This window comes from Pterocles gutturalis, unplaced genomic scaffold, assembly GCF_000699245.1.
Source record: "Pterocles gutturalis isolate BGI_N339 unplaced genomic scaffold, ASM69924v1 scaffold15437, whole genome shotgun sequence".
Taxonomy (NCBI): domain Eukaryota; kingdom Metazoa; phylum Chordata; class Aves; order Pterocliformes; family Pteroclidae; genus Pterocles; species Pterocles gutturalis.
Window position 1 is genome coordinate 22,256 of NW_010115841.1, and position 15,868 is coordinate 38,123.

General features: G+C 41.9%; 1 protein-coding gene across 1 annotated transcript in view; it reads right to left on the reverse strand.

The window, feature by feature from the left end:
• LOC104463126 (centrosomal protein C10orf90-like) overlaps positions 1 to 15,868 on the reverse strand; it is a gene marked incomplete at its 3' end in the record, with an annotated part of 53,799 nt that overhangs the window by 14,913 nt on the left and 23,018 nt on the right. The window contains exons 2-3 of the mRNA XM_010075330.1: positions 6,401 to 6,495; positions 3,046 to 4,123 (exon numbers count right to left, since the gene is read on the reverse strand). Of these exons, the coding sequence (XP_010073632.1) occupies positions 3,046 to 4,123; positions 6,401 to 6,495 (1,173 nt within the window). The remainder of the gene's footprint in view (positions 1 to 3,045; positions 4,124 to 6,400; positions 6,496 to 15,868) is intronic.

Consider the following 15,868-nt stretch of genomic DNA (forward strand, 5'->3'; position numbering starts at 1 on the left):
GCAGGGCCTTAGGTTAGGCTATCCAGGTCCACGCAAAGCCAAGTCTTGCATACTTGGATTTGAACATGAAATAGTATGAGTAATGCTATAAGTAGAGTCATCGTTACTTTAGTGAAACCACATGAAAAATTAGACAAAAGACACTCCAAAGAGGCCGTGACTCAAACAGCCCGATAGGAAACAGCAAACCTGGCCCCAGTACCTGTAAAGCAGAGAAGCATTTGAGTGCTCGTTCCACTTTAGATCCTAATAAGGCAGCCTGTACATCCTGGAAATGACATTTACAGATTTCATACAGAACAGTCTAGCCTCAAAAGTAATTTTTTTTTTTTTTTTGGTGATGGCGCTATTATTGCCACTTGTATTTCTGCTGGCAGGAAGGTATTGCCTGCAGCTGCAAACTAATATAAACTCCAACTTTCTGGGTCATCAGAAATGTGATGGACAAAGCTCTCTCCACAGTTCCTTCATCCGTAAGATGTTAAACTGTTAACACGGCGTCAAAAGTGGTTCTCTGCCCCTTCTTTGCTAGTTCTTCCTTCTTTTTATACTTTTTCATTTCACAAATATTTAATTGCATAAACATATAGCAGACCAAAGCTTAACGCGAATGGATTTGAGCTAGTGAACATTGGAGGAAAAAAATAAAAAAGAAAAAAGGAAAAAGGAGAAAGAGTTGGGAATGGTGTAAAGGACTTTGCTGATGGGTCAGTCATTTTGCTGTGCTTGTAAAGCTGCATTTTGCAATATAGGTCTTGCAATATTGAGCTGTATACACAGCAAAAAAGAAGGTAACAGTGTCCCTTTGTTGCTTTCTTTAGATAAATAAAACTAGTCCAGGAAAAAAGCACAGAACAGGCTGTAGGACTGGACCAGATTTGCACCAGAACGGAGTATGGGACCTAAGAGAACCCTTCTCTCCCTTGCATCACCCAGTTTCAGAACTGAAAGGAGTTCACTTTTTCATTTTCTCCCAGGTTAAAATCATACCAATTTCCTTTCATTTTAATGAGGGGTGCAGATGTCTCATGCATTTAACTAGGTTTCTTATGATTTGTCACATTTAAGGGCTGACGGCTATGGGAGAGCTCATTACTTTGGGGATCCTGGGGAGACAGATTGTTGTTTGGAAGCTTTCTTCTGGCTGCTTGTCCAAATTTCACACGGGAAAGTTGTAGTAAGCTGATAAACACCTTCTCCTATATTACAAAGGGTCTGAGCAAGAGAAATATACATCTTTACATTCGACATTATTGCTTGCACAAAAGGTGGAAGCCGTTAGAAAGGTAACTCTTCCCATGGTTAGTTACACCTGTATTCTTGCGTACACAAATGGTGGAAATCATTTTTCAAACCCCAGGATTTCTCAGCTGCTTACCTCACTTATTTCCTCTTTTTAGTAAAGCTGTGGAACCATGAGCAGCGTCCTATTTCACTTTCTAATTACTTCTAGTAAAAGTAATTCTTTCATGACCACCACTATACTACCAAGCCCAGGGAAAGCTCAATATTATTTTAATCCTTGTTTCACAGAGACACCTTAGATGGTGTTGAACAAAGCCTTGAACGCATGGTACTTTCTACGCAAACTTCAGGAAGACAGTGTTATTTGAATGCAATGAAGTCCAAAGCCGAAACTTTTCATTTGTTGACGTCGGTCAATGGAAGGTCCTCACCAACCCTCACCCCTTGACATTTCTTCCTTGCTTTCGCACCGGTTGCCATCGTCCCTCTCCTGCTCCCCACTGTGCTATCTCCCCTTTAACACCAGCCAACCTGGATTACACTTACAACCACAACTAATATTTTATCTCAGCCTTTCTTCAGCAGCCAGCCCCAGGGATGCTTCACCCTGCTGACCCATGCGACGTTCATTTAAGGACTCTGGAATTACCGACACTGCTGGTTTCCCCGTGGAAAATGCTGGCTCTGTTGATAATTTTCTTTAAGGTTAAAGCAGGAGGTCTCTGAATAAAGCAATGCCTTCTCACTGTTTGCACCTGGATGACTGCAAGAGCAGTGCAGCACTCACAGCAAGGTGCAAAGGGATGCTGCAGCCTGAGTTTTGTGCCTTATCCAGCCCATGAGATGGCAAACAGCCTCTCATCTTTCTCTTTTTTTTTTTTTTTTTCCATTTGCACACTGGAAAGATGAAGGCACAAATGAGGTTTAGGAATTGCTTAAGTCCATATACTGACTCTTAGATCAAAAGGGCCATGTAAGAACAAGGTAATTGCAATTAAACATCGCCCAAGGTCGCAGGATACACGGGGGGTAAGCTTTAAGCTTAGTGCTTTTGGTAAAAACCAGACTCACTTATTGACATTCTTCCCATCCGCACTCCCTTCCTGGAGGGTCAATAAACTCAGCTGTGGTTATTCGAGTGCACTGTAAAACCGCTGTTACAGCCCAGCGCAGCGGAAGCTCTGCCACTCTGGGCATGAAGCAATCCCCACGGTAACTTTCTCTTCCCCGAGAGCAACGTTGCAAAGAAAATTTGATGCTTGCAAAATGCTTGGAGATATTTGAAACAAAGGTGTTAAAAATTTGCAAACCATTTACCTGGAGCCATTAGTTCCTAAGGTCTGGCCTTATTACTACAGAAAAGCTGGAAACAAGATAATTTTTAATTGCAAGGAGCACAAAACCAAGCTCAATGCAGCCATCTCCTTCTTAATCTCCCACCTGGAAATTCAGCCCTTATAGGCTGAAAGACCCCGTTCTTTTCAGGGGCTAAGCGCTTGCATATTGCTGGGAGGAAAAAAAAAAAAAATTGCAGTTATAAACGTTTAAAGCAAAGTAGAGGGTTAATGCAGAAAACACCGGCAGAGTTTTCTCTGTCATCTGATGAGCAGCATGCACCACTAGCATGGCAAATATATTCATGGTAGTCCTGGAACTGAAAACGTCTGGGTTGTGCTCTGACTCACCGTGCCTTCGCAGAAGCAAGGATTAGTATTATCTGCTCACATAAAACCCTCGTGGTGGGTCTGTTCCAGCCTGAACCTCTGCTCCACCAGACTGAGGTTTACGGAAATCACTCACCTGCCTTACTTGAATTAGGAAGCCAAAGAGAAAATGTGGTGTGATAGCTGCCAGGCTGCTTAGCATCATCTTTCTTTGTTGTTCCTACGTTATTAGGTCCTCTGGGTATATCCACAATTGCTGGAAGTTCAGAGGCAAAGACACTTTGCAAAAGGTGTTTACTACCCAGATAGGCTTTGGTTGTTGTCTCTTTATTAATGACATTATTTTCTGTTAAGTCTGCACTCCAGTTTGATCTGAGTGGAGTCTTGTTTGCTCCTAGGAGCTTTGTCTTCAATAGCTCCTCTATTGGCTCTCCATTAGCTATGCCATCTGCCCCATCTGCTGTTAATCTAGACGAACTGCAATTTATTTTGAAGGACAACGCCGATCTATGAATTTGTTGGCATTCGATTCGAGGTTGGTCAACACACACATTGAGCGACTTGTCTACGTAATAGATGGTGCTTGGACCCTGCTGAGAAACCTGAAGGTGGACATGTGAGATGAAGGAAGGTGGTACTTTCTCTCTCCCATCACTGCTTTGAAGACCCACACTCTTCTCCTTGTTTCCAGGGTTAAAAAGCTGCTTTTGTGGCTCTTTGCTTAATTGCAAGCAAGATTCTGAAATCTTTAATGGAGTGGCACTTTGGTTTGCATGGTCCAGCGGAGGCCAGCGTTGGAGGACAGCAGGGACTTTGGTCAAGGTGGGGGACACAGTGTTGGGCTCTTGCCCAGTCCTAGGTCCACGTGCTGGGTCGCCGGAGCCTCCAGCAACACGCCTGGCTGTAATGGTTATGGAGGAAAACCCTTTCTGCTGGTTTGGACACTGGTTTCCCTCTGTGGTGGGAGAGTCCGATGGAGGCGTGGTATCATCTAAAGATGTCTGAATTTCTAATCTGCTGGGAAGTTCTGTCAATTTTCTATTAATATTGACCGAGCCATGGTTAGACAAAGGTTGCTTCGTCTGATAAGCACTGGGCTGGGGGGTCAGGGACTGCATAGGCAGAGTGGGACCATTTTCTTTTGATTTATTCTCAATCATCTGCGGAATAACTATCGGTGAAATCAATTTTGTATTTTGTGACGACAGAGATCCCTGCAAATGAAAAGATTCAAATTATCAACATGCACTACTGACGACAGAGATTCCTGCAAGTGAAAAGATTCAAATTATCAACATGCACTATCATAATATATGCAACTGTTTCTCATCTACCATCTATCACACCAGGCAGTTTTCTTGTTAACTTCCTATTCGTCCTAACTTTTTTGTCATTTAAAAACATATGCTCTTGAAATCAGCTCTGAATTGTCTTCAGAGACTTGAGTGAAAACCTTATCACACTGGTGCAAAAAAAAAAAAAAAATTAAAATAAAAAATGGGTGTTCTATTATTTTCAGTATTTAACCCACTGTCACAGTTGAGATTTGTGGCTGCTATGTTTCTTCAAAAATGGACAAGCCAAAGGCAATTGCCAGTTTCAGACTGTAAACTGCTCTTTCATGATGGTCTCCTGGAATTTATTGAATGTATCGCGGATCATTAGCCTGAAGGGCCACGTGCTCCATCACATGCTGCAGAGGACATGTGGGCACCAGGGTCACGTCCGCTCTACAACCTCACCAGGTATAAGCATGGAAAAACTTCTCCATGACGCCTCCCATAAAAGAGATATCATTTCCTATGGGGGTATTATTTTAACTAATTGCTTCCCTCTCGCTTATCATTACTTGGTGGTACCTATCAATGATGTAGAACCACATTTATCCAAGATTGATTGACAGTGACCCAGATTCACTTTCCCAACCATGACAGTAAGCATCTATCTTGACAAACTGTACATTACTTGATGGGATAAAGGAGGTGTTTTTATATTAAAGCCATGCAACAAAGAGTAAACCTGAGTTTAAAATCTCCTGCTATTATTATCCACACAGTTGGTCACATAAGCCATATGCAATAAAGCATCTGGCCTAATCTCACCGCTGCTGTAAATTGGCTGATTAGATTGCTCCTGCCCTGTGTTCCTAGATCTCCTGATGCTAATAAAAAATAAAAAACCCACCGCCTTGGCATGCAAATTCTGAGGATTAGCTCCATAATGAAAGCTCAGTCAGGTTCGTTCGGGGTTTAGGTGCCATTTGCTGGCTGCACGGCTCCTGCTTGTTGGGAATAAATCTCAGTCACATCTGGGCGTCTATCATCCCATAACCAACACCGGTACTTGACAAGTATTTCACAAAATATAATTTTTTTTTTTTCCCCAAGGGAGACTATGTGAGTGACAGAGTTGTGACCTCCCAGGTGACATGGTCATCCTGCGCAGGGCTTGGGCTCCAGGGTCAGGACCTTCCACCGAAGCCCATGGGCAAAACCATCTCTGTGCTCCTGTCCCCTACGCATGGAAATAACCCAGAAAACAGGCTCCTTGGTACCTCTTGGGAAGGACCCCAAATCGGGAGAGTTAGATCAAGGGTTTATTAACGAGGCGAAATGCCAGGTAAATGTTATCAACTCTTCAAACCAGCTGCCTGTGGCTTTGACAATTCAATAATTTCGCAGCCCCAGGGAAAGTGTTTTCTTCCTTCTTTCTTTCTTTCTTTCCTGGTTTGTAACAGTATTTCCCTTATATTTTCTGCACTGCATTTAATTCTACGTACGGGTTTAAGACCTTTGCAAGCCTCCCAAAACTCTCGACTTCCCTGACATTCCTACAGGGCACCAAAGTGGAATGTTGTTTGAAATACTTTATTTTGGATGCAGTGCTCATGCTCCAGTAGTTAATTTGACATTTATTTCTTTTGTTAAGGGCTGCACAGATGGAGATATCCTGCAAGAATCCAAAGGCATCTCAAAAATGCTCCCAATTAGCTCCAAACTCATGCACCGATATTCTAAATAATTTGTTTTTCCTTTTTCTGCTTGAGTATATGGATTATTCCTTCCTCCCAACCTTTGGCAAATAAACGGATCTTTTAAGGTTTGCCCAGCTGATCCTATGCTTGTTGGGAGCTTTCAAGCTCCACTGCATCTTGTGAAAAAAAATACACACTTACACAAAGTAATTGTGGTGAGCTGAAAACCTCAGGCTGTATCCTCAGAACATCTGAGACTGAGTGTACTGATATTTGGGAAACCACTTGATTTAGTCTCCCGAGGTGTTTTGAACAACTTTTTCTCCTCCACAAAACACGCAATTTTTTTTACATTGAATCACAACATGTAACCATCGTTTTATTGGCCTTTTCTGCTGCCTAAGCTAAGCCTAGCTCAACAAAACCAAGACCAAACACACTAAGCAAGCAGCTAGTGTTTTTTAAACCTGAATGCATTCTGCTGACTGCTATCTACACGTGATTGATTTATTTTTACCTCGGTAGAGCTTGATTTTCCCTCCACAGCGCTCTCCCTCTGAAGCCCTGTGCATGTCCTCTGGCCGTTAGTGCCCCATCCCTTCTGTGTCACTCCTGGGGGGGGGGGGGAAAGCAGAGAAAGTAACATTATTTTCCGTGTCCTGGAGGAGGTGACTTACAAAATGTGGTTTTAAATGGAGCGCAAGCAGGAGGGACAGAGCTGCTGTAAGTGATCTGATTGCCCTGGGATCTGGTTATCGGGGGGATCCTATTTCTCCCCCTTCCCAGGAGAGTTTCTCGAAACACCCCCAGGATCCTGTTGCAAAGATGTGTTTGTGGACAGTCTCACAAAGTGTGCAGGGCTGATCCAGAGCTTGGATATCTCTGCTTTTGATTTCTGTGGAGGGACCGGGGAAGACGGGAAATGCGGATTTCAGCAATTGTCACTTTTGTGCAGTCTGCAGAACTTGAGTCATCTTCCCATTACAGTAATTTTAAATAATATTCACTAATTCTATTACATCATAACTTTTCTAGTTCAGTGATAACTATTGCATCAGTATAAGTGTCTTTGATTTGTGATCATCTTTTGCTTTCTGGGAGCACTAGCTCGTCTGCAGCTTTTTCCACGGAGCTAATTTCCATATAACACGGAGTCTGGGCTATTGCAATGATGCATTACATTTGCTGTCAGTAGTTTTGCCAGAAATGACGTTACTTTCTATTTTGTAATAAGCATCCAAAATTAATTTTCAAAACATTCTCTATTTGGACTGAAATCTCTTGACGTTACCGGCTGTTGCTTTACAGCAACAAGTCACACCACTAGTAAAAACCTTTTATATAATTTTCCTTTCACTTAAGCAGCCTGCCACAGAAGTTGGAAATTTTTTTACCAAGCAGAATTTAAATTCACATGTAACATTATATTAGGAAAGGGATATAAATCAGCTCCACTTTAAGAAGTGTTCATTAAAGCATATCCACCACAGCAGGCTTCATGGCTCCATCTCCTTGGGTGCAGCTAAGAAGAAGAGAAATGAGGGGGAAGGTATCAGGTCTACCCTCTGAAGAGAGATGTAATAGAACCATAGAATGGTTTGGGTTGGAAAGGACCTTAAAGATTATTGAGTTCCAACCCCCTGCCATGGGCAGGGACACCTCCCACTAGCCCAGGTTGTCCTTGAGTCCCATCAGAGAACAATAATCACAAAACACTAACAGGATGTTGGATGAACTTTCTGCTTTAATAAGATATTTTAATATTTTACTTGAACAATTCCAAGATGCCAATGCCACGGTGTATTTTTATAGCTGGCATGGAGGAAAAAAAAAAAAAAAAGAGGTTTGCTTTTGTCATTGAGCAAAAGAAGGTCCTGAGCAACAGAGGAAACAGCTGGACTAACGAGCCACAGTATGAGAAAAAAAGAGAATTTAAAAAATAGCCAGAGCAGAGGGCCCACTATACATTTTCCGGCAAAGAAATAATGCACTGTTGCAATCTGAAAATGCACTGAACCTGACTGAGCACTGGATTGTGGGAACTGCTGGCACAAAACACACCGAGATGCCCTTGCAGCCTGCTCCTCACCCCGTTCTGGTGCACAGTGAGGAGCTGCTGCGCTGTCGGGACAAAACCCACCAGCACCCACAGCAGTGGGATTGAGGTGCCTGCTAGGTGACCCTTATGGGAGAGTTATTTTCAGTGTATCAGTACTCTGGTGAGTTACACGTGAGTATCTTCACGATAAAGAGCTGCTACATATGCTGTCTTATTTACTTTTTAAAACAATGAAGTAGGGAACAACTTGCAGAGAAGGATAAAGAAGGAATTGTTGGATTGAATTAAGGCAAGACTTCAAAAAAAAAAAAAATCCAAAAGTTTGATAAACAAAACATATGTAATTCAAGCAACAACTTCACCTACATTATAAATATTTTCCTCAAATTCTTTACAGTAAGAAGAAAAAAAATGGTTGTCTCAGATTGAGCTGCAAAGCTCCAAGAGGAGAACATCAACTTGTGAATGTCAACCATCAGGCAGTCCAGAAGGCTGGCTGGAGATAAATCACATCCAGACAGGCATGTTGTGCCAGATGGCCTTTCATTAATTCCATTCCAATATATTCTCAGCACAAGAGAAAGAGCGAGTCTTTCTCAAGGGTCAAACAAGAACAAGTTGTCAAAGTCCACACAGTAGATTACATACGATACGCAAGTTATTCTTATCAAAGTCACCTCTGTAGGTAGGACCTTCCCATTTCACACAGATCCCTTGGAAGAGATTGGTTAATTCTTGCTTGTTTAACTCTCAAAAGTAGCTGTATCTGGAGCGGAAGAGCTAGGAAGAAGTGAGGTGGGAAGAAGAGGAGGGAATTTTTATTTTTATTTGCTAAATCAACCAGAGCAGAGCTTTGCGTTGCATTTTGTACCATATCCTGTACAACGACATTCTGGTATTACTACGGGAATCCTGTTGCTGGAAAACACTCAAAAGTTTTGGCAAGTCATTGAAACTAGTTGCTGAGCTAGATTAAATGGCATTGGTGGCAAAAGCTCTGGTATTTTTCATTATATTATTAAATCTATTTTAGGAAGCTTCACATTTGTTAATTCACGTCAACAGAAGAAGCAAAAAAAAAAAAAAAATCCCAAATCTTTAAAAAGAGCTGGAATCTGTGTTTGAAATGAAGACCCTTTGGGGAGCACAAGGGTTTAGATGTGTCACATCCAGACTTCTCATACAAATTCTCATTGCTGACCAAACACATTGTGCAGCAAGAGTCACAGTGCAATGAAATGCAAAGTTCAGTTTCTCCCTGCTGCAAAAGCATGAAAGAAATGGCATTTCAAGCACTTTCCATCTCTGTGGGGAGCATGAGAAACTTACTTCTATCCGAGTTGAAATCCTGAGGATTTGTTTAACCTTCCAGACCTCGTCTTCCCACCGTGACCCACCTCTCCAGCTCTCAAAGAGGGGATGCGATGAGGAATAGCGGAGCGGTTGCTGGCATATGAACTTTGTCCTATTACATCTTCACTCTTTTTATTTTTATTTTTTTTTCCCCCCCTGCACAAATACTGTTTGTTGAACCAAATGATACGTTCCTTGGCAAAGCATCTGGACATCCGGCTACAGACCAGGGTTTTCCTAATTACAGAGTGCAGCTGGAACCGATTCTCCCAGTCTCAAGTGCCTGGATGTCTGCCTCGGGCCAACTGGCAGCTGGCTCGGATAATGATTCAGAAAAGATGTACTTGTAAATCAGCTTGCTAAAACACAGATAGATTGCACAGGTGAGGGTGCTGGTGAAAAAAATAGCGTGTCGCGAATATTTGGCGCGCGTAGGACAGCCCAGTTTTGTAGCCAGCTGGGGTTTTGTATAAAACTTGAGATGTACATGAAAATAATCCACGGATAATGCCATTTTGCCACTGTTTCAGGCTAGACACATCCAGACTGTCATGCTGGGGGGGTGTTTGATGACACCCCGAGTGACACTGGGCCAAGCTGGTATGACTTTATAGCACCGGCCCTGGCCTCATCTCCAGTTCTTGTCATGAACGCTGCCTATTTCATTCATTTCCTATTCATACGCTGACAAATTTCAAATGCATGTCAGTGCTTCTGCTCTGCTCCAAGCCCTGCATACTCTGCACCGATCTATGGTCTACGGTCCCCTCCACGCCACCAGCATCACCTCAACATGAACTCCTCTAGAAGCTCCAGGAACCTCCAGCGCTTCCCTCAAAACATCATAAAACAGTATCACAGAACACATACACCTGGATGAAAAGGGAAAAACTTCTTTGCTTCACAAAAAAAAGAAAAAAAAAATCATTTTCTCTTGGTCATTAGACCACCATCAAACAGACCTTTGAAGGGAGTGGGGGTCCCTCCCAGGTCCATAGCAGCCAGACTCCCCACAGCCCCCACGTCACCACCATTGATTACCTATAGATGCTCAAATTCCCTTCTCAGGACCTGGGACCTGAAGGACATCGGTGGCATGGCTGCAGGGTCAGGCATCAGAGAAATCATTCAGTTAATATGTCTTTGGCATCCCTTCAAACTTTTTTTTAAGCCTTTTCCTCCTTCTATGCATCATTCCTACTCTAAGTCACCAGCAGATAAACCCTGTCACTAAAACAAACTTGGAGGAACTCATTTATTCTTTATTCTCTTTAAAACATCATATTTGCTTAAATTTTCTTGTGACTTATTTCATTCAAATACCTGAGGAAGCCCTGAGGGGGGAAAAAAAAAGTGTCATCATTAAAGATTCACCACGCTCCCTCTCAGTCAGGGCTGGGAGAGATCTTAATTCATTTCTTCAGATCTGAAGTGACTCATCCAGAAAAGCCATCCAGCCACTACAGGTACATCCGAGATGAAAGCCAAGTCAGAACGAACACCAGAACCAAATCCATGTCTTCTGGTCTTCATCAGGTGTCATAAAGAAAGAACATCATAAAATCGCAGAGAGTATTGTCATCTAAAACAAACCCGAACAATGAAGCTAAAGTTCACTTGCCTGGTACTAAAAGTAGATAAATGCTGAAAATCCCACCTTATAGCAAAGTCCCTGCTGACATTAAATTGATTTATAGGGAAACTGCTGGTGTTTACTTGTTAGTGGGGGGAGTGATGTGTCTCCAGAAAGCCTTGGCACTGGCACAGCCTTGCCATCCTTCCAGGACGTTATCCTGAGCCTTCAGGAGTGATGCTATTCCAAGGAGGAGATGACCTCCAAGGAGGTCTTACCCATCAAGGGAGGATGACAGAGTACATCAGTCTTGTTAAAGCATCTTTGCTCAACTTCTAACTAGCACACGCCTACTTACACCGGGGGTCAAACAGCATGATAAAGGGGGAGAAAGTGGCTGCCAACTCTTTTCTTGAAATCTTTCCTCTTGTGAAAAAAGCCAAACCAATAGAAACAAGCAGCTTGCCATGAAAAAAAAAAGTACATGAACACCGTTGCACGAAGATAACGGTATTTTAAGGCAGCTTCGTTGGGGAGATTTTCAAATCAGTGTAAGAAAAACAGCCTGAAATCATTTCAGTCGCAACAGGATTCATTATGTAAACAAAATAGAAAAATATTTTCTCAAGATGTCAGGATGGATTTTCTTCTATTACAAGTAGCACCATGAGATTTGTTAACCGAATTATCTATCCCTGCTTGCACACCTTGAAGCTGTAGCTGGCTGCCCGCAGAGATGATTACAGGATCCGCCACGGAACGGACAAATGAGTTCTGGTCTGCTATCAAAAAGCCAGAAGTCATAAATCTCTCATTATGCGTGCCATTAGAAGCAAGGTGCTCATCAGGGGGCTAGAAAGAGCACAGGAATTATATCTTGGAACCCATGCATAAAAGAAAAAAATATTGTGTTTTCATTATGCATTGCTATTATGCTTTATCTTCGCTTAATAAAATAAAGTGGGGAATCACCCCCAGCATATCCATCATGCACAGAGACAAAACTAAGGAGAGTCTTCACTTTCTCTTTTTTCCCTTCTCCAAGTTTTATTTATATTTTTTCCTTTTTTTAAAAAAAAAAATAATTTTCAGTGGTATGGGGAGGAACACATTCCTAGGTTCTCTAGGCAGCATAAGCTTATGCTGACAAATCTCAGTCCCTAGAAGCAGAGACTAACTCACCAGACCCACCAAAGCCCAGCTGTGTGGACATAACTCAGGCCAAGGACTCGGATGGGAGCACACAGGAAGATTTCACTGCCATAGGTTTGATTTCTGCAGTCTAAATAACATGGTCTGTCACTGGAGCTCCCTCCTGGAGCCCTTCTGAGATCTTTATAAAATGTGACAGGAGGGGAATTGGGACCTCAAAGACGGGGTATGAGAGGAAGGATGTCCATAAGGCATGGAACCCTGGGGTGGATCACGAGGGGTTTGAATAGCCAAATTGCTCTCTTTCATAATTTTTCTTCAGTAGTTTCATTGTAGAAATAGAGAAGATGCCATGAATGTCACAGGTTCCTATTCTTGTGGCAGACAGAGGAAGAACCGGAGACAATGAACATCAAGCTCCGCCACGCTGATGGGCCAAGCCATGGAGGTCATGGAGCTCCATGGTTCTCCCTACCTTGATGGGACTGGCTTCCACCCATCTCCTTGCACTGCTAAAAGCAATGCAATAGTGTCCATATATTTCATCAAGATTCCAGAAGATGGAAAGTTCTGTGTAATTTGGACACATTTTCCTAAGAGGACTCTGCAAAGCCGTGAGAGATTGTGTATGACCAGCAAAAACCCCAAACTCTCCTTGGAGAAGAGGCAAATGTGATTTATGAGGTGCTCTATCCTCACACCAAGGTAAGGGGCAGCACAAAGGAGACACCACCTTTGGTTTCTTGTCAAAGTTCCTGTTTGGTGACCATCTTGTTCTTTCGGAAAGTTGCTGATACCAAAAATTTTTTTGGGATTTTTTTAACAAGTCCTCTTGCAGGGCACCAGCAGCTCTGGGAGCAGCACCTGCAGAGGAACCACCTGGAAGGGTTTTGTCCTGGAGGTGATGTTTGAGACCATGTGGGAAGAGGCAGATCGATGGCAACCGCATGGAGATGAAGGGCTGATGGGCTCTGTGACCAGAATGGCACAGGAGGCAGAAGAGGAGAAAAACCAAGAGCAAGGTGATCACTAAAGGTTGGCTGTTTCATTTAAGAAATATCTAACACTGACTTTTGGGTTAGATAAACTTGACTAAAACACTGCAATATGAACAACAGATGTGCGAGAAGTTTGTACAGAAAAGAAGGTGGACAGGAGACAGAAGCAAAGAAAGGAGACAAGTCCAAGCAACATCAACATTTACATTTCTCAGCTTCCACTTATCTCTAATTTTAAGGCATTCTGAACAGTATTCCTGGTTCAGATCCCTGCACTAAGATTCAGTAGTACCTGTTGTAACATTATTTGGCTTATTGACCACTGAGCAACAAAAGTACTTTCAAAATAAAGATGTAACTAACAGAAACATTTCATATAGAGAGAGCTATTGGAAGGGATCCTCTACTCTCAGCATGTTACTAAGACATTCACATTCTAGGGACCACGTCCATTTCTGAAAGTACAAGAATGTTCGAGATAGCCAGAAAATTCTTAACTAACTGTAAACACGACAAATATTATGCATAAGCAAACAAAGGAAAAGCATTTCTGTAGCCAAAAAGCATATTTATGAAGAGTTATTTTAGTGCTACTACGTGTATTCATGTAAAGGTCATAACGGGCAGAGAATTTGATGGAACAAATGGGGTTTGGAAATAAAAAAATCCAGCAGTGTTCCTCAGAACTGGTAGCAATTACAAAACGCGCACATTTGCCTAAAGCTGCCTATGCATTACAGGAGCTAGAGGTAATTGTTTGGCCCCAGCAATTCAATATTTCTGACATTTATCTGCTTTTATAAGAGAATAACTTTAAAACAAGAAACTGTAGAGAGGACAAGAGAAAACTGTGCAGTCTGTTATGAATATGTTCTATGACTCAATATATATCCTGCTGCAGGGATTTTTCACCATGCTTTTGCTTAACAATGGTATTTGCTTTATTGATTTTTTTTTTTTTTTGTCCTCCCCCCTTCTAATACTTTTAATACAGTGGTGGCTCCGGAAAATGATGTGTGCTGTGGGTACAGATGCTTTTGTCAAGACATCAAAGTAGCTCTTCCAACACCCATCTATATTAGTCCAATTTTGTTTCCAAAACAAAGAAACAGGATGTTCACATGAGCCAAATTTGACACTGAACAATTTGTACAATGGAATTAAACTCGGTGAAGCACCAGTCACGCCAGATTTAATATAGACTTTTCATGTTACTTTTGTATAATAGAAGCATTCATTTTTGTGTAATACTTGGGATATTATGTCTTTCTGGAAAGTCTTTCACATTAACTGCTGTGATTACAGACAGCAGAAACTGCTTGATAATAGGGGATGCAGTAGGCTAGAACCAAGAGAAAAAAAAAAACCTCAGTGTTCACAGGATAAAAAACACAATAGCTAAGATTTAAAGAAGTATGAAGCCTAAAAAGTTAAGTTTCTAAGTCACTAGTTGGATAACAAAGTAAATAGTTTCGTTTTGCATAATTTAAGAATACTATGCAGCTCCCACTAATTTCACTTGCATTGACTCCAACGACCCTTCAGGCAGCTGAACTCCATTATTCTACCACGTACAACATTTTGGTTGTTGAAATAATACCTACGTTTGTCTTTAGAAGGGAAATTGAAAAACAAATCTCTGTTTGTAGCATGCTAGTACCACGTGGCTGTGATTTGTTCCATCTTGGAATCAGCCCTTTTGAATTCTACTGCAGCAGGTTTAGAAACACAGCTCATGCTAGAGATGAAAACAAAACGTAATAATATAAACATAAACCAGGGAATGGTGAATTTGTGTTTTACTGACAGATCCAACAAAAGATAATTGGTAATTCCTTTTGGGTTTGTTTTTTTCTTGTTTTTTTTTTTTTTTTAATCACTCAGGCTCTCAGCTCAGAAACGGAGGGTGCACAAAAGCTTGGAATCAATGGTCAACAGTTAAAGCCCTCAGAAGCTTAATTTTTGGCATCTTTTAAATACTGGTTGGCAAGGAATGAAATTTAGAGTTCTCAAGCTCTCTTTTAGCAGCAGATGTCACCTGAATGAGAAGGAGCAGGGCTGGGAGCTGTCAGCACCCGCCAGCCCCACCGGCCGAGCAGCCCGGCCGGACCACGCAGCCGTGGCCACTTTCCCAAGAAGCAATAACCTGCTGCCTAGCAACAACCCCAAATTCATGATTGTTTGTATATTCCATTCCTTGTGCAAAACTAAAAGCTCCGATCCCAAATTATTGCATTCAGCCACATCAGAGCTGCAACACATGGAGAAGAAAATGCATTTTCCTTTACTTGCCGCAAGACTTCCTCGTAAAATACACACAGTCCACAACAGATTTTGATGGAAGACCAATCTGAAAAATATTTCGATATGTGAATAATTATTTTCACAATAATTGTCCTCTAGGAGCTACTTCTATGAGTAAAGTCATTTACATACCTATATATTTCATTGATGAAGTCACTAAGACTGATTTAGGGCCAAACACAAAGGGTCACGTTCTCTCAGCACAACTCTGCTTGCAGGGAAGTCATCCTTGTGTTTTAGAAATAATTTGGAATAATTTTTCCTAATCATTATTTACTGCAAGTGAAACAATTAAAAAAAAAAAAACACAACACCAAAAAAAAAAAAAAACTTCCCACAAGCCTTTTGCACTGTGCTCTACTTGGATCAAATTTTAAGCCTGATTTCCAGAAGGAATTTGGTTCTTCCATCTCTCCAACCTGGGGCTTTTGAGCTTGCGGGGCTGTGTCAAGCAACGCGACGGAAGGGTCGATAGCTGATCTCCACCAAGCTCACTGCAAAAATCAATGGCTTTGTAGAAATGAGAGGCTGCCACGGGAAGAAGTT